This window comes from Rhinopithecus roxellana, chromosome 8 (genome assembly GCF_007565055.1).
Source record: "Rhinopithecus roxellana isolate Shanxi Qingling chromosome 8, ASM756505v1, whole genome shotgun sequence".
Lineage (NCBI taxonomy): Eukaryota > Metazoa > Chordata > Mammalia > Primates > Cercopithecidae > Rhinopithecus > Rhinopithecus roxellana.
The window spans coordinates 14,313,326-14,331,605 of record NC_044556.1 but is presented as its reverse complement, the minus strand read 5'-3'; the positions used below and the strand labels follow the sequence as shown (position 1 = coordinate 14,331,605).

At 54.4% G+C, this 18,280-nt stretch overlaps 1 protein-coding gene across 1 annotated transcript; it reads left to right on the top strand.

Moving 5' to 3' along the window:
* The first annotated feature begins 443 nt into the window (after positions 1-443).
* Positions 444-13,682, top strand: MYDGF (myeloid derived growth factor). Its single transcript, XM_010367236.2, has 6 exons — positions 444-721; positions 2,399-2,449; positions 6,147-6,208; positions 10,783-10,864; positions 11,533-11,605; positions 13,158-13,682. Exons 1-6 carry the CDS (start codon positions 548-550, stop codon positions 13,235-13,237), a joined length of 522 nt encoding a protein of 173 aa, XP_010365538.1. The 5' UTR covers positions 444-547; the 3' UTR covers positions 13,238-13,682.
* Positions 13,683-18,280: the final 4,598 nt, after the last annotated feature.

The window sequence follows — 18,280 nt, the reverse complement described above, 5'->3', positions numbered from 1 at the left end:
GCTGAGACAGGAGAATCACTTGAACCCGGGAGGCGGAAGTTGCAAATGAGCCGAGATCGAGCCACTGCACTCCAGCCTGGCAACAAGAGGGAAACAAAAGCAAGTATCCTGCTTCTCATCCTACTTTCCCCCCGCTAATTCTGAATATCGATGCACACACATGCTGGCTGCAACGATTATGAGAAGTTCGCTTAATGGTGACCTTCGATTTCCCTCACTCCCTGTACATTTCCTAACTGAAAGAGCTGCAGTCAGCCACGCGGCTGGTGAGGGATCCTGAGCCCCCGAAACGAACTCCATTACCACCTGAAGGACCCTCCAATGACCGCCCGGTTACGCAGGGTCCCTAGGGCGAGGCCGCCCCCTCGGCAAAGTCCCGCCCCCTCGGCAAAGTCCCGCCCCCAAAATGGCGGCCCCGGGCGGTGGAGAGGGCGGGGAGCGCCGGGTCACGCGTACAGCCGACGGCGACGTGGCCTCCAGCGGACGCCCCACGTGTCCCTCGCCGCGCCCCGTCCGCCCGCCCTTGCCCTGAGGACCCTTGTCCAACATGGCGGCGCCCAGCGGATGGTGGAACGGCGTAGGCGCGAGCTTGTGGGCTGCGCTGCTCCTAGGGGCCGTGGCGCTGAGCCCGGCGGAGGCGGTGTCCGAGCCCACGACGGTGGCGTTTGACGTGCGGCCTGGCGGCGTCGTGCACTCCTTCTCCCATAACGTGGGCCCGGGGGTACGTGCCACCGCCGTCCCGGGTATTTCGAGTGCTGGCAGGCCGGGGGAGGGGGCGCGGAGCACTGGGGGCGTGGCCTGAGGAAGGGGCGCGGACTGCGGAGGTGGGTACTGAGGAAGGAGTGCGGTTTGTTAGGGTTGGAGGCTGGTTGGTGAGCGCGGCACATTGAGACCGGGGTCAGCACTGGGGCAGGACTGAACAAGGAGCGGTGCCTTGTGGGCGCTAGCGGCGTTGAGGGGGCGTGATCACCTGTCACCTGCCTAGAGTGTCCAGGCAGCCCTGCCCTCCAGACGCAGAGGTGGGGAGGGGGCAATGATGGGAGCGGCAGGAGGCTAAGGGGCATCTGCCCTCCTGGGCCTGAAGGAAGTCAGTCGCTGCAGCTCCGACGAGGGAGGAAGTTCCCCTTCCTTCGGTTGCACAAGATCGCCCCTCACCAAGGGTGTGAGGCCAGGTCCTCAGCCCTGTACTCAGCTTGTCAGCAAAGCCTCTTCCCCTCTCAGGCTCCCTTCCCCGCTTGTAGTAATGGTATCGTTACTGTGTTTTGACTACTTCATTTTTACAGACTTCTGTGCAGTGGTGGGATCTCGGCTCACTGCAACCTCTGCCTTCTGGGTTCAAGCAGTTCTGCCTCAGCCTCCCCAATAGCTGGGATTACAGGCGCGTGCCACCACACCCGGATAATTTTTGTTGTTGTTTTTTGAGATGGAGTCTCACTCTGTCGCCCACGCGGGAGTGCAGTGGCGCGATCTTGGCTCATTGCTGCCTCCGCCTCCTGAGTTCAAGTGATTCTCCTGCCTCAGCCTCCCGAGTAGCTGGGATTACAGGCATGCACCACCACGCCCGGCTAATTTTTGTATTTTTAGTAGAGAGGGAGTTTCACCATGTTAGCTAGCTGGTCTTGAACTCCTGACCACAGGTGATCCTCCCATCTCGGCCTTCCAAAGTGATGGGATTACCGGCATGATCCACCGTGCCCGGCCAATTTTTGTGTAAGTAGTGATGGAGTTCTACCATGTTGGCCAGGCTGGTCTCGAACTTCTGATCTCAAGGCGTCTGCCTGCCTTGGCCTCTCAAAGTGCTGGAATTATAGGTGTGAACCACTGTGCCAGGCCAGTTTGCTGACTACTTCCTTATAGCTAGGTGTGATGTCAAGTCCTTTATATGTTAGGCCCAAGATACAGATGAGAAAATGCTTCGGATAAAAAAGAGAAACAGAGAGAAAATAGAGGCTCAGAAAAGTTTTCACTTGTCCAGGGTCCCCAGGTCCCATGGCAAAACCCATCTCTACAAAAATACGAAAAATTAGCCAAGCGTGGTGGCAGGTGCCTGTAAATCCCAGCTACAAGGGAGGCTGAGGCAGGAGAATCGCTTGAACCCGGGAGGCAGAGGTTGCAGTGAACTGAGATCATCCCACTTCAGCCTGGGTGACAGAACAAGACTGCCTCAAAAAAAAAAAAAAAAAAAAACAGAAAGGAAAATTAGTTGGGTGTGGTGGTTGCACACCTACTGTTTCAGTTACTTGAGAGGCTGAGGCAGGAGGATCGCTCAAACCTGGGAGTTCGAGGCTGCACTGAGCTGTGATTGCGCCCCTGCACTCCAGCTTAGGTGACAGCAAGACTCCGTCTTTTAAAATAAAAATTTCCTTCTACCAGACCTTTCTTTTCTTTCATTCTCTAGGACAAATATATGTGTATGTTCACGTATGCCTCTCAAGGAGGGACCAATGAGGTGAGTTGTTCAAAATTCCTTCTAACTTACTGTGACAGTATCCGTTGTTGTATGGAGATGTTCTGTAGGAGACAGCAGGGTTGGGTCTCACATACATCACCTTACACTCATTGAATGATTCTTCCTAAACCAATAAAAAGGGAGAGTATTGGCATTAAACAGTGATGACAGATTCTGCTGTCATTATTCCACAGAGCAAGCAAATGTCTGGACAAGAGGAGGGGTGGAAGATGGGAGTCTGCCATCCCCATGGGCATCTGTTGGGGTGTTGTTTTTTTTTTTTTTTTTTTTTTTTTTTTTTTTTTTTGAGACGGAGTCTCGCTCTGTCGCCCAGGCTGGAGTGCAGTGGCCGGATCTCAGCTCACTGCAAGCTCCGCCTCCCGGGTTCCCGCCATTCTCCTGCCTCAGCCTCCAGAGTAGCTGGGACTACAGGCGCCCGCCACCGCGCCCGGCTAGTTTTTTGTATTTTTTTAGTAGAGACGGGGTTTCACCGCGTTAGCCAGGATGGTCTCGATCTCCTGACCTCGTGATCCGCCCGTCTCGGCCTCCTAAAGTGCTGGGATTACAGGCTTGAGCCACCGCGCCTGGCCGGGGCGTTGTATTTTATATGCAGTGTAACAAGTTATCACAGCTTAGGAGCTTAAAACAGAGCACCCATTTATTATCTCATAGCTTGGTAGGTCAGAAGTCTGGGTCAGCTCAGCTGTGTGCTTCATAAAACCAAACTCGAGGTGTCACAGGCCGGGCATGATACCTCACGCCTGTAATCCCAGCACTTTGGGAGGCTGAGGCAGGCAGATCACCTGAGGTCAGAGTTTGAGACCAGCCTGGCCAACATGGCAAAACCCCATCTCTACTAAAAATACAAAAATTAGCTGGGTGTGGTGGCACACGCCTGTAGTCCCAGCCACTCAGGAGGCTGAGGCAGGAGAATCACTTGAACCCAGGAGGCAGAGGTTGCAGTGAGCCAAGATTGTGTCACTGCACTCCAGCCTGGGCAACAGAGTGAGACTCTCTCAAAAAATAAATAAGAAATAAAAGTATCACAGGCAAGGCATGGTGGCTCATGCCCCGTCTCTAGGAGCATGAAATTAACGGAAAATTTAAAAATTAGCTGAATGTGGTGGCGTGCATCTGTGGTTCCAGCTACTTGGGAGACTGAGGTGGGAGGATCACTTGAGCCCAGGAGGTCGGGGCTGTAGTGAGCCGTGATTGTGCTACTGGGCAAGAGAGCAAGACCCTGTCTCAAGAAAAAAAAAAAAAAGAGTCTCTGGGCTGGGAGAAGAATCCTCTCCTTCAAGCTCTTAGTTGACAGAATTCAGTTACTTGTGGTTCGAGGACCAAGGTCCCTGTTTCCTTGCTGGCTGTTTTCTCCAGCTGGTGGCAGAAGAGCCAGTAAGAATGATTTGGGCCCGGCACAGTGGCTCATGCCTATAATCCCAGCACTTTGGGAGGCCAAGGCTGGCAAATCACCTGAAGTCAGGAGCTCGAGACCAGCCTGGCCAACATGGTGAAACCCCGTCTCTAGTAAAACTACAAAAATTAGCCGGGCACGGTGGCACATCCCTGTAATCCCAGCACTTTGGGAGGCCTAAGAGGGGCAGATCACCGGGGGTCAGGAGTTCAAGACCAGCCTGGCCAACATGGTAAAACCCCATCTCTACCAAAAATACAAAAATTAGCTAGGCATGGTGGCACATGCCTGTCGTCCCAGCTACTTGGGAGGCTGAGGAAGGAGAATCACTTGAATCCGGGAGGTGGGGGTTGCAGTGAGTCAGGATCGTGCCACTGTACTCTCGCCTGGGCAACAGAGGTAGACTCTGTCTCAAAATAAAAAAAGGGTGATTTGAAGCACATAGACACATATGCCACTACTGCCCTTGAGGGCACTGCAGGGCAGGGAATACAGGCAGCCTCCAGGAGCTGAGAACAGCCTCTGGCTGGCAGCAAGGAAATGAAGACTTCAGTGCCACAACCGGGAAGAACTGAAATCTGCCACAACCACAAAAGCTTGGAAGAGGACCTTGAGCTACCAATGAGAGCCTAGCCCGGTGAACACCTTGAGACGGGTTTCGCCATGTTGGCCAGACTGATCTTGAACTGCTGACCTCAAATGATTGGGCCGCCTCGGCCTCCCGAAGTGCTAGGATTACAGGCGTGAGCCACCGGCGCCCAGCCTCCTAGAGATTTTTCTGTATCCTATGTAAAGAGCTTCAATTGCATGGACATGTGGAATTAATTGACAGCCCCGTACTAATGGATTGAGGGTCACTTCCAACCCAGTCTGTGAATAACCTTGGCCAGGGTTCATTGTACAAGTACGATTACATCTGTGGGGAAACCGCCCAGAAGTGGGATTCCTGGGTCTGTTTTCTTACAAGTAAAACTGGGCCGGATGCGGTGGCTCACGCCTGTAATCCCAGCACTTTGAGAGGCTGAGGCGGGTGGATCACCTGAGGTCGGGAGTTCGAGACCAGCCTAGCTAACATGGTGAAACCGCATCTCTACTAAAAATACAAAAGTTAGCAGGGCGTGGCGGCTCACGCCTGTAATCCCAGCTACTCAGGAGGCTGAGGCAGGAGAATCGCTTGAACCCGCAAGGCAGAGGTTGCGGTGAGCCGAGATCGCGCCACTGCACTCCAGCCTGGGTGACAGAGTGAGACTCCGTCTCAAAAAAAAAAAAAAAAGTAAAACTATTTTGTTTTGAGATCTTGGGAGATATATGTTCACTTGTAAGAAATCCTACAGAGAGAACCAAGTACCCTTTAACCAGGTTCCCCAGTGGTCACATCCTGCAAGATGCTAGTCATTTTAGAGATGGGGATCCTACTATGTTGCCCAGGCTGGTCTTGAACTCCTGGTTTCAAGTGATCATCCCACCTCGGCCTCCCAGAGTGCTGGGATTACAGGTGTGAGCCACCATGCCCGGCCCGCATTTTCCCTTTTGCTTGTATCTGTTGCAGCTCTACCTACAACCCGGGATAGGCTTGGTTTTCACACCCATATGGTGTATTAGCAGACAGTGGGGGTTCTGCCCTAGGAGAAAAAGGTATCTCACTGTAGTTCAGCTTGCGTTTTTTTTTTTTTTTTTTTTTCCATAAATGATATTGGACATATTTTTATATGTTTAAGAGTTGTTCTTAGGCCTGGCGTGGTGACTTATACCTGTAATCTCACCACTTTGGGAGGCCAAGGTAGGAGGATTGCTTGAGGCCAGGAGGTTGAGACTAGTCTGGGCAATATTGGCAAGACACTGATTCTGCAAAACACAGAAATTAGCTGGGTGTGGTCCCACCTACTTGGGAGACTGAGGTGGGAGGATTGCTTGAGCCCAGGAGGTGGAGGTTGCAGTGAAGCGAGATCGTGCCACTGCACCCCAGCCCAAGCCACAGAGAGAGACTCCGTCTCAGAAACAAAAAAATGTTGTTCTTATCTCCTCATCCTTGGGAGCCGCTTTGGGGTGGCTCTTATTTGAGGCACCACTTTTATGGGAAGGATGTGGTGCAGGCAGGCTCCCTGATCACAGATGGACAGCAAACCCCAGGCCACCAGGAGGGCGGGGCAGGGGATTTAGTGGCCAGCCCCTGAATTGGGAGGTACAGAAGAGGTGGCCTGACTGTAGAATCAGAGGCACACCTGGAACTCTGCGAGAGCACCTGTGTGTCTGGCGCTGACCCATGCTGTGTTCTCTCCCCAGCAATGGCAGATGAGTCTGGGGACTAGCGAAGACCACCAGCACTTCACCTGCACCATCTGGAGGTGAGACTCGGGGGGGGATGGCATTTCCGGCTGCCGTTGGCCTGCCCACTGGCCCCGGGAGCTGCTTCAGAAGGCAGGGAATGAGAGAGGACAAGGACGGCCAGACAGATGGGGCTGCACCCCTGGAGGGAGACAGGCCAGCAGGGGGACTCATGCACGTGCAGGTGGGGGGTGGCGGGGTCGCTGGGGCGTGACTGCTCCCCAAGGAAGTGCACTGATGCAGAGGCTGAGAAGGTCTGGGGGAGACTGGGGTAGTTTGTGCTGGGCAACGTCCCAGGAAAAGGAGAAGCAGCTCAGAGGGTATGGAGTGTCGGCCAGGGCCTAGGAAGGCCCTGAGGGTGACACGAACTCACCAAAGGGCTTTTTGGCAATTTTTCTTTCTTTTTTTTTTTTTTTGAGATGGAGTCTCCATCTGTTGCCCAGGCTAGAGTGCAGTGGTGCGATCTTGGCTCACTGCAACCTCCACCTCTTGGGTTCAAGTGATTCTCCTCCTTCAGCCTCCTGAGTAGCTGGGATTACAGGCGTGTGCCACCATGCCTGGCCCTTTTTGGCAATGTTTAAAAATTGAGATAAAATTCCATAAAACACAGCATTTTAAGCTCACAATTCAGCTGCATGTAGTACTTTCTCAGAGGTGTGCAGCCAGACCTCTGCATCCAGAACATTTTCATCCCCTGAAAATAAACTGTTCCCATCAGAGTCATTCCCCTTCCCAGCACATGGCAGCCACGCATCCCCCTCCTGTCTCTGTGGATGGGTCTGTCCTGGACGTTGCATAGAAATGGGGTCAGACCCTCCCTGTGTGGCCTTTAGTGTCTGGTTTCTCTCACTGAGTGTTACATCCTCAAGGCTTCTTCGTACTGAGGCCTGTGTCAGCCTCGTTTCTTTTCCTGGCTGAGTCCTATTCCATAGGGCTCCCTGCAGGAACCTGTGGAGCTCATATCCCTCTGACTGAAGGAGGCAGACTGAGGCAGGAAGCCCCTCCAGGCACCGATGAGGATGGAGTCGGTGGTGGGGGAAGGCCCAGATTGAAGCCTGTGTAGAATGAGGATGGGGTGGGTGAAGAGGGCACAGATTGGAGACTGTGTAGAATGAGGATGGGGTGGGTGGAGAGGGCACAGATTGGAGGCTGTGTAGAATGAGGATGGGGTGGGTGGAGAGGGGATTGGAGGCTGTGTAGAATGAGGATGGGGTGGGTGGAGAGGGCACAGATTGGAGGCTGTGTAGAATGAGGATGGGGTGGGTGGAGTGGGCACAGATTGGAGGCTGTGTAGAATGAGGATGGGGTGGGTGGAGTGGGCACAGATTGGAGGCTGTGTAGAATGAGGATGGGGTGGGTGGAGAGGGCACAGATTGGAGGCTGTAGAATGAGGATGGGGTGGGTGGAGTGGGCACAGATTGGAGGCTGTGTAGAATGAGGATGGGGTGGGTGGAGAGGGCACAGATTGGAGGCTGTGTAGAATGAGGATGGGGTGAGTGGAGAGGGGATTGGAGGCTGTGTAGAATGAGGATGGGGTGAGTGGAGAGGGCACAGATTGGAGGCTGTGTAGAATGAGGATGGGGTGGGTGGAGTGGGCACAGATTGGAGGCTGTGTAGAATGAGGACGGGGTGGGTGGAGAGGGCACAGATTGGAGGCTGTGTAGAATGAGGATGGTGTGGGTGGAGAGGGCACAGATCGGAGGCTGTGTAGAATGAGAACGGGGTGGGTGGAGAGGGCACAGATTGGAGGCTGTGTAGAATGAGGATGGGGTGGGTGGAGAGGGCACAGATTGGAGGCTGTGTAGAATGAGGATGGGGTGAGTGGAGAGGGGATTGGAGGCTGTGTAGAATGAGGATGGGGTGGGTGGAGAGGGCACAGATTGGAGGCTGTGTAGAATGAGGATGGGGTGGGTGGGGAGGGTAGATTGGAAGCTGTAGAATGAGGACAGGGTGGGTGGAGAGGGCACAGATTGGAGGCTGTGTAGAATGAGGATGGGGTGGGTGGAGAGGGCACAGATTGGAGGCTGTGTAGAATGAGGATGGGGTGGGTGGAGTAGAATGAGGATGGGGTGGGTGGAGTGGGCACAGATTGGAGGCTGTGTAGAATGAGGATGGGGTGGGTGGAGAGGGCACAGATTGGAGGCTGTGTAGAATGAGGATGGGGTGGGTGGAGAGGGCACAGATTGGAGGCTGTGTAGAATGAGGATGGGGTGGGTGGAGAGGGCACAGATTGGAGGCTGTGTAGAATGAGGATGGGGTGGGTGGAGAGGGGATTGGAGGCTGTGTAGAATGAGGATGGGGTGGGTGGGGAGGGTAGATTGGAAGCTGTAGAATGAAGACAGGGTGGGTGGAGAGGGCACAGATTGGAGGCTGTGGAATCAGCCAGCTGGGGTGGGAGGAGGAGGGAGTTGCTGGGCAGATTCCTGGTGGAACTGGTGGAGCTGGTGCCGGTCTGGGCTGGGGACGAGCTAAGCCAGTGACAGGTGTGGGAGTCTGTGGGGTAATGGCCATGGAGGTTTGGATGATGCCATCTCCCGGGGAGTGTGTCCCACCAGAAGGGACCCCAGCTGGCACCTGCAGGGACCCCAGCATGACCTCCTATTTCCCCTCAGGCATGTCTTTACCAGCATGTTCTCTGAAGGACCAGCCTGATGACTCATAGCCTTCTTGGGGTGCAGACATCTGGGAATCACACAAAAGCTGTGCCCTCTCTTCCACCTGCCCAAACACACGCGTCTGGGTCCGCAGCCCCTCCCCAAGTCTCCTCAGGCACCGCCTGGTTCAGCCCCTGCCGCCATCCTCAGTCAGGCTCATGGTCTATGGGCTTATCCGGCTCCACTTGTCCCACTCATTCTCGTAACTCCACTGCCTAAATCCCAGCTTGATCTGGGAAAGGACATGAAGGAAGCCGTCAGGCCCCTAGTCGGGAGGCGGTCAGGGGCTTCAGGAATCTTGTCCCTTCTTCCCTGATCCTTGGCCCAGAATGTCTCAGCCCAAACGGTGGGTATTTCTTGAGCACTTATTTTGTGCAACACTTTGGAGGGAGAAGTCCAAGCTGTAGTTCCACCGCTGTGGTCAGGTTAAAGCACGTTGACAAATGAGAGATGGAGATCAGGGAATGGCGACGTTTAATTGAAGGACAGGGTGTGATTTGCTGCCTCGTGTGGGCGTTGTCCCGCCATCCCCTGCAGGGTGCTTTACAAACAGCAGGTGTTCACCCAGTCGTTTCTGGGGAGATTCTCACCCACTCCATGGGACTGGCCGCGTCACGGACAGGCCAAGGCCCCAGGAGGCATCAGCAGGGTCATTGAGAGGAGACAGACCCCATCAGCCCAGAGAGACCCTGCAGAGGTCACCCTGTAGTCACGGGGAAGCGCACGGCCGCCATTGTGTATCCAGGCCACCGCCCCACACGGACCCCTGAGTGCCGGCTCCCCAGAAGGCATCTGGGCAGGTACAGGCCGGGAGCAGTTGGGATGGTGGCTGGGCTCACCTTGAGCCTGAATCCTCCTGTCCAACCCCCACAAAAGCTCCCCAGGGGCATGCTCAGCCCCGGAGACCTGCCACCCCAGGCCTCCCCATCTCAGACAGTGACTGGACCCTCCCTGACCAGGCCTGTTGGCAGTGCTAGGGCGTAAAGAAGAATCTAGGGGCTCCCTGGATACCCCCGCCCCACCCATGCACGTAGAACCCCAGCCAGGGCTTCCACAGAAATGGCCCCCCTGCTGCTCCTCCATCCCTGTCACACTCTCTTCACACCAGAGACGCCATCATCCCCTGCTGTCCCCTTCCGGCACCTTCTGCCACTCTAGTTCCTTAGACGCCGTTAGCAGCCTCTTAGAGACCTGGGCAGATGCTCCTCCCCACTTCCTAGTTAACTCCTGTACTTCCTAGTCAACGCCCTCTGCGAAGCCTTTACTGGCCTCTCATTGCCCAGCCCTAGCCCCCATCGCAGTACCTGGATTGCTGTCGGCACCCGAGAAGCCATGTGCAGTGAATGGACATGGGTCCTGTCCCAGAGCAGCTCCCAGCCCACAGGGGAGAGAGGCATGTCTGTGAATAAGCTGGAAGAACATTCTGGCACAAAGGGGCCAAGCACGGTGGCTCACGCCTCTAATCCCAGCCCTCTGGGAGGCTGAGGCAGGCAGATCACTTGAGGTCAGGGGTTCAGGCCAGCCTGACCAACATGGTGAAACCCCGTTTCTACTAAAAATACCAAAATTAATCAGGTGTGGTCGCAGGTGCCTGTAATCCCAGCTACAAGGGAGGCTGAGGCAGGAGAATCACTTAAACCCAGGAGGCAGAGGCTGCAGTGAGTGAGATTGTGCTGTTGCAATCCAGCCTGGGCAACAGAGTGAGGCTCCATCTCCAAAAAAAAACCCAAAACATTCTGACACAAAAGAAAGAGGGTCTGATGTTGAGAGGGCCCTATCCGTCCTTCCCAGTCAGCAGTGCTCGGGAATGGTGTCCATGTTGAGAAGCAGGCACGAGACCTGCTGACCCCAGCCCAGGTACCTGGTGGGGCTACTTCCAGGGCGCACAGACCCAGACCCAGCAGGCCTGGCCTGACCCCCTCGCCCCCCTTCCTCTGCAGGCCCCAGGGGAAGTCCTATCTGTACTTCACACAGTTCAAGGCGGAGGTGCGAGGCGCTGAGATCGAGTACGCCATGGCCTACGTGAGTATCTTGGGGTGGGGCGGGCTCTGAGTGTGGTTTCTGTGCACTGGGGCAGCTGTGAGATGTCCTGCCACGAGAGGACTCCATGGGGACAGGGAGGAGAGGGGACAGCGAATCCTGCAGAGGTAGAGTATGTAATTTGGAGGAACCTGGCACACAGACGCCCCCAGACCAGGAGGCGCCAGGGCACGGGGAAGTTGGTAACCTGCTGCTGCTGGCTTCTCTCGTATATGCCAGAAAGGACTTCTCCAGGCCAGGTGCGGTGGCTCACGCCAGTAATCCCAGCACTTTGGGAGGCTGAGGCAGGAGGATTGCTTGAGGCCAGGAATTTGATACCAGCCTCGGCAACATAGCAACACCCTATATCTACCAAAAGTTTAAAAAATGGCCAGGCGTGTTGGTGTGAACCAGTAGTCCCAGCTACTCAGGAGGTCAAGGCAGGAGGACCACTTGAGTCCAGGACTTTGAGGCTGCAGTGAGCTACGATTGCACCGCTGCATTCCGGCCTGGACAGTAGAGTGAGGTCGTGGCTCAAAAACAAAAAGTCTCCTCTCCCTCTTTAGTAAAAGTACAAAGCTTTAGTATGTGCTTCTCTGGAAAGCAAATGGAATCGTTCTAGTGATGAGCGTTGAATGGCCCTGCTGAAGTTTCCACTCGTTCTCTTTCAGTCTAAAGCCGCATTTGAAAGGGAAAGCGACATCCCCCTGAAAACTGAGGAATATGAAGTGACCAAAACAGCAGGTACGGAAAGATGGGGATGGGGTAGAAGTGACGACACCCCCATCCAAGGGCAGGCAATCCGGGGCGGTTTGGAGAGGGGGGTCGGCCATAGGGGTCCCTGGAGACTGTAGACCAGGCATCCACAAACTGGTTCTGTAAAGGCCACCTCATCAATATCTTCAGCTTTGTGGCACTGTAGGTTCTGTCTGAGCTGCGCCATTGTGGCAGAAAGCTGATGCAGACAGTATGTCCATGAACGGGTATGGCTGTGCCACTACGACTTTATCTTAGCTGGGCGCGGTGGCTCATGCCTGTTATCCCAGCTGCTCAGGAGGCTAAGGTGAGGGATCATTTGAGCCCAGGAGATCAAGACCAGCTTGGACAACATAGCAAGACCCTGTCTCTACAAAAATTTTTTTAAAGTTAGGCTGGGCGTGGTAGCTCACGCCTGTCATTCCAGCACTCTGGGAGACTGAAGTGGACAGATCACTTGAGCCCAGGAGGTTGAGGCTGCATTGAGCTATGATCACACCACTGGACTCCAGCCTGGGCATCAGAGTAAGACTCTGTCTCAAAAACAATAAACAGGGCTGGGCGTAGTGGCTAACACCTGTAATCCCAGCACTTTGGGAGGCCAGGAGTTCCAGACCAGCCTAGCCAACATGGTGAAACCCCGTCTCTACTAAAAATACCAAAATTAGCCGGATATGTTGGCACATGCTTGTAATCCCAGCTAGTCAGAAGGTGGAGACAGGAGAATCGCTTGAACTCGGGAGCCGGAGGTTGCAGTGAGTCGAGACCGTACCACTGCACTCCAGCCTGGGCAACAGAGGAAGACTCTCATCTCAAAAAAATAAATAAAATAAAATAAATAAATGAAATAAAGTAGAAGCCATCAGGGCTTTGAAGTTGGGAGCGTGGCATGCCGAGGGGAAGCTGCAGGGGTCACTGGGAAACATCAGGGGCCTTCTTTGGTTGCCTGAGAAGCACCAGTGTCCTCAAGCCATGTTCAGCTGCGTGGGGCCATTGCTAAGCAGAAAGAGGAATCAGAGGCGCCAAGCTGGGGCAAGGGTGGGAGGCGAGGGAGTGGACAGAGCAGGAAGGGCCAGGAGACTTGGGTGTAGCAGTGGAAGCCAGAGTTCTGACCCTGCTGGAGAAGTGTCATGTGGGCCTCAGACAGGTTCACCCACTGAGCAGGAGGTCTTGCAGCCTGACCCACCCTGCATCCTGTTCAGGCCGGGATCATCTCCTTCCTGGGCTGCTTCTGGCCGCTCTCTGCATCTCTTCTCAACAACATGGCACAAATGACCAGGGTTCTTCTCACCTCAGGTCTTTCTGTGGCTTCCCACTGCGTGCCCCCTATGTTAGCCCCACCAGCCTCACCCTCCACACCACCATTTTCCTGTCTATCACCTGTAAGACTTTCAGAGCCTGGGGCCTTTTCACATGGGCGTCTGCTTTGGAGACTGCTCCCCTTCCCTGCTCAGCCCCCACCGTGGACCCCACCCCAACTCCTCAGGACTTCTGAGAATTTTCAGCGTTGAGGGCGCAACCATGTGTTTCTTTCTTGTAGTGGCTCACAGGCCCGGGGCTTTCAAGGCCGAGCTCTCCAAGCTGGTGATTGTGGCCAAGGCATCACGCACTGAGCTGTGACCAGCAGCCCTGTTGTGGGCAGCACCTTCTCATCTCTGGTGAAGCTGAAGGGGCCTTGGCCCTGAAAAGGCCAACACGTCACTGGTTTTCTAGGAGGGACTCTTAAGTTTTCTGCCTGGGCTGACGTTGTCTTGTCTGGAGGGACTCGCAGGGTGGCTGAAGCCCTGGGGCAGAGAACAGAGGGCCCAGGGCCCTCCTGGCTCCCAACAGCTTCCCAGTCCCCACTTCCTGCTGAGCTCTTCTGGACTCAGGATCGCAGATCCGGGGCACAAAGAGGGTGGGGAACACGGGGGCCGCGCTGGGGAAAGCAGCCATGCTCCCCCCCCCCGCCAACCTGCAGAACTGCTTTCCTATGTTTACCCAGGGGACGGACCTCCTTTCAGATGAACTGGGAAGAGATTAAATGTTTTTTCATATTTAAATAAATAAGAACGTTAAAAAGCAACCCCACAGCCTGGGCCCTCCTGGCTGGCCATTGTGCGTCGGGGGCTCAGACGCGGCTGACGCTGCCCCATCCGAGGGCAGGTGGGCGGTGTCTCTGGGTGGGACTTCTCTGCAGGCATCAAAGCGCTGGATCCCAAGGTGGCTGTATGTGAACTTGCCTCCTTCCCCCTTTGGCGCTCGCTGTCCCTGGGCCCCCCACATGCTGCACACTCGGGTTCCTGTGGCTGCCAGAGGCCCCAACCCAGGAGGATGTTCCAAGGCTGACCTGCTCTCCGCAGCCTGTGGGCTTTGCTTTCCCTTAGTGGTTTTTTTTTTTTTTTTTTTAGACAGAGTTTCAATCTTGTCACCCAGGCTGGAGTGCAATGGCACCATCTCGGCTCACTGCATCAGTCTGCCTCCCAGGTTCAAGTGATTCTCCTGCCTCAGCCTCCTGAAGTACCTGGGATTACAGGCACCTGCCACCACGCTCAGCTAATTTTTTTGTATTTTTAGTTGAGATGGGGTTTCACCATGTTGGCCAGGCTGGTCTTGAACTCCTGACCTCAGGTGATCCATCCGCCTCGGCCTCCCAAAGTGCTGGGATTACAGGCGTGAGCCATCGCGCCCGGCCTTTTTTTTTTTTTTTTTTTCTTTTAAGACAGAGTCTTCCCGTCACCCAGGCTGGAGTGCAGTGGCATAATCACGGCTCACTGCAACCTCCATCTCCTGGGCTCAAGTGATCCTCCCACCTCAGCCTTCCAAGTAGCTGGGACTACAAGCATGTGCCACCATGCCCGGCTAATTTTTGTCTTTTTTTGATAGATACGGGGTTTTGCCGTGTTGCTCAGGCTGGTTTCAAACTGGGCTCAAGAGATCCACACCTGCCTCGGCCTTCCAAAGTGCTGGGATTAGAGGCATGAGCCACTGTGGCCAGCCTCCCTTAGTTTTTTGAAGCTGGGTTGCAACACAGTGACTAAAAAACAACGACAAGCCAGACGTGATGGTTTACGCCTATAAATTCCAGCACTTTGAGAGGCTAAGGCAGGAGAATCACTTGACACTAGGAGTTCAAGACCAGCTTGGGCAACATAGCAAGACCCCCATCTATACAAAAAAATTAATCATTTTAAAATTAGCCAGGCGTGGTGGCACACACCTGTAATCCCAGCTACTCAGGAGCCTGAGACAGGAGAATCGCTTGAACCCAGGAGTCCAAGGCAGCAGTGAGCCAAGATCGCGCCACTGCCGTCCAGCCTGGGTTACAGAGCGACACCCTGTCTCAAAAAAAAAAGAAAACCAGCCAGCCTTCCCACTACACACTTGATGCTACCACGTGAGGAAAGGCCTAACAGCTGCACACGTCAGCAGGAAGGGCCCCTAGACCAAGAATGGCAGTGCTCTGAGGTCTGGGGACCCCTCCGGGGCCAGGAGCCTTTCCAGCTCTCGACTCTGGGGCTCCACAGGGCCCAGAAGATAAGCACGACAGGGTTGCCAGAGCCTCCTGTGCAGAAAAGGCCATGGGAAATGGTGCCCACCGCCCATACCCTGGCCAAGGGTGAGGGACTCTGCCATGGTCAGCTGGGAATCACCCACAGCTTCCAGATCCGTGGCTCTGGGCATCAAGGATGATGCCTGGGTGGCCTGATGCACCAGCACACGTCAGACAATCTCAGGATGCAAAGGAGCTTCCCCTCTGAGCCCACATGTGCATGTGTGTGCTTTTTTTTGTTTTGTTTGTTTTTGAGACAGAATCTTGCTCCATCACCCAGGCTGGAGTGCAGTGGTGTGATCTCGGCTCACTGCAGCCTCAACCTCCTGGATCTAAGCCATCCTCCCAGATAGCTGGGACCACAGGTGCATGCCACCCTGACTGGCTATAATTTTTATTTTTTTTATTCTGTTTCTGAGACCAAGTCTCACACTGTTGCTCAGGCTAGAATGCAGTGGCACGATCTCAGCTCACTGAACCTCTGCCTCCCACGTTCAAGTGATTCTCCTGCCTCAGCCTCCCAAGTAGGTGGGATTACAGGCACCTGCCACCATGCCTGGCTAATTTTTGTACTTTTTAGTAGAGATGGGGTTTCACCATGTTGGCCAGGCTGGTCTTGAACTCCTGACCTCAGGTGATCCGCCTGCCTCAGCCTCCCAAAGTGCTGGGATTACAGGCATGAGCCACCACACTCAGTCTTATATTTTTTTTAGAGATAGGGTCTTGCTATGTTGCCCAGGCTGGTCTTGAACTCCTTGGCTCAAGTGATCCTCCTGCCTCGGCCTCTCAAAGCCCTACGTTTACTGGTATGAGCCACTGTGCCCAGGCTGGTGTGTACTTTTATTTAAATTGTTCCAGCCGGGCGCAGTGGCTCACTTCACACCTGTAATCCCAGCACTTTGGGAGGCCGAGGCGGGTGGATCACGAGGTCAGGAGATCAAGACCATCCTGGCAAACACAGTGAAACCCCGTTTCTACTAAAAATACAAAATTAGCCAGGCGTGGTGGCGGGCACCCGTAGTCCCAGCTACTTGGGAAGCTGAGGCAGGAGAATGGCGTGAACCCGGGAGGTGGAGCTTGCAGTGAGCCAAGATTGCGCCACTGCACTCCAGCCTGGGCGACAGAAAGAGACTCCGTCTCAAAAAAAAAAAAAAAAAAAAATTTTGTTCCGTAGTTCTATTTGGTTTGTTTCCTTTAATTAAATCTCAAATTTACAAGAGTCCAGACTGGCTGGACAGCCCAGCAAGGGACACGTAGAGTTTTGCACATTGATGTCTCAACAGCACAGGGTTCCATGGGGGCTTCGTGAGAGAATCAGAATCCACGTAAGTTCTTGAAGGTCTGTCTCTCGGCCTAACATAAGCAGAGAAGGTTGCCTTGGAAGCGTGGAATAGAGGTACGAACAGCTGGCTCTCTGGCCAAGACCTTTGGCTTTTTCGCGGAAGCAAAAACCGAACAATGGGAAAGCTGCTCCGAGTCAGGGGTCAGGATTTCCTATCAGTGAGTGCAGCAGGCCGGGGAGAGGCGAAAGGGAGTGGAGAGGACTGTGGCAAAAGGGAGAGGGGCGGCCCCTGCACAGCTTCACCAGGGGTCAGTGCAGGCTCGGATGGCCCCGACTGGCGAGTTTTCAAGAGAAACTCCAAATCTGGACGGGTGTGTGTGATCTTGGTTTTTAAATGCTGGCACATTTCAAATGTCTCAAATACTGGATGGAGCCGGCTAGACCTACCTTCTCACCAAGTAAGGCCCACAGGCCCCTGCCGCAACCTCTACCCTCAAAACAGTCATGGGACCTCGTTTCCCCTCCCCCACAGGCACCCAAAATAACCTTCCTGACCTGCAGCACCATTTTGCAACCTTTGAGAACCCATGCCCCCTGCTGACAAACAAAAATGGCAAATAGACTCCCCCACACCACGCCTCCATGCCCCGAGCTAAGAATCGCAGCGTCTCTGGGTAGTACCACAGCCAAGATGACGGCCGAGCTTTGCTTTCTTGGGTCTGTCTTACAAAAGCAACATGGTTGGCTGGTTGGTTGCTGATTCTCCAAACATGAAATCACGATATTACAAATGTGCACACTTTGTGAGGCCGAGGGAGGTAGATCGCTTGAGCCCAGGAGTTTGAGACCATCCGGGCAACATGGTGAGACCTTGTGTCTACAAAAAATACAAAGATTAGCCAGGTGTGGTGGTGCATGCCTGTAGTCCCAGCCGAGGATCACTTGAGCCTGGGAGGACGAGGCTGCAGTGAGCCAAGACTGCACCGCTGCACTCCAGCCTGGGAGACACAGCGAGATTTTGTCTCAAAACAATAAATAAAATGTGCATACATCTCAGGTGGTTTCCCCTACCCCTGGGTGGGGGGACACGCTCCGTCCCCTCCCACGTGACAGTCCCTGGATTAGAGCAGTTCCCCTCCCAACCCAGGGCAGAGGTCTCCAGCCTCATGGAGGCATCCTGGCTGAACATGCTAGCATTCACTGGAGCCTTCTTGAGTGGGGGCTTCCAGGACCAAGTCCTGTGGGCTGACGGGCTTCATGCACATTTATTCTCGTTCAGTTCTCTGGACCACAAGTCTGAGATGAAGGTGTGGCCAGGGCTAGGTCCCTCCAAGGCTGAGGGGAATCTGACCTGGGCCTCTCCCAGCTCCTGGTAGTGGCTGGCATCCTTGGCCTTCCTTGCATGCATGTCTGTGTCCAAATCCTTTTTTTTTTTTAAAAAAAAACAGGGACCCACCCTCACCCAAGCTGGAGTGCAGTGGCACGATCATTGGTCACTGCAGCCTCTAACTCCTGGGCTCAAGTGATCTTCCGTCCTCAGTCTCTCAAGTAGCTGGGACTATAGACGCATACCACCACAATAATGTTTTTTTGTTTTTTTTTTTTTTTTTTTTTGAGACCAGGCTCGCTTTTTCACCAGGCTGGAGTGCAGCGGTGTGATCTCGGCTCACTGCAACCTCTGCCTCCCAGGTTCAAGCGATTCTCCTGCCTCAGCCTCCCCAGTAGCTGGGACCATAGGCGCGCACGACACCACCCCTGGCTAATTTTTGTATTTCTAGTAGAGACGGGGTTTCACTGATGTTGGCCAGGATGGTCTCGATCTCTTGACCTTGTGATCTGCCCACCTCAG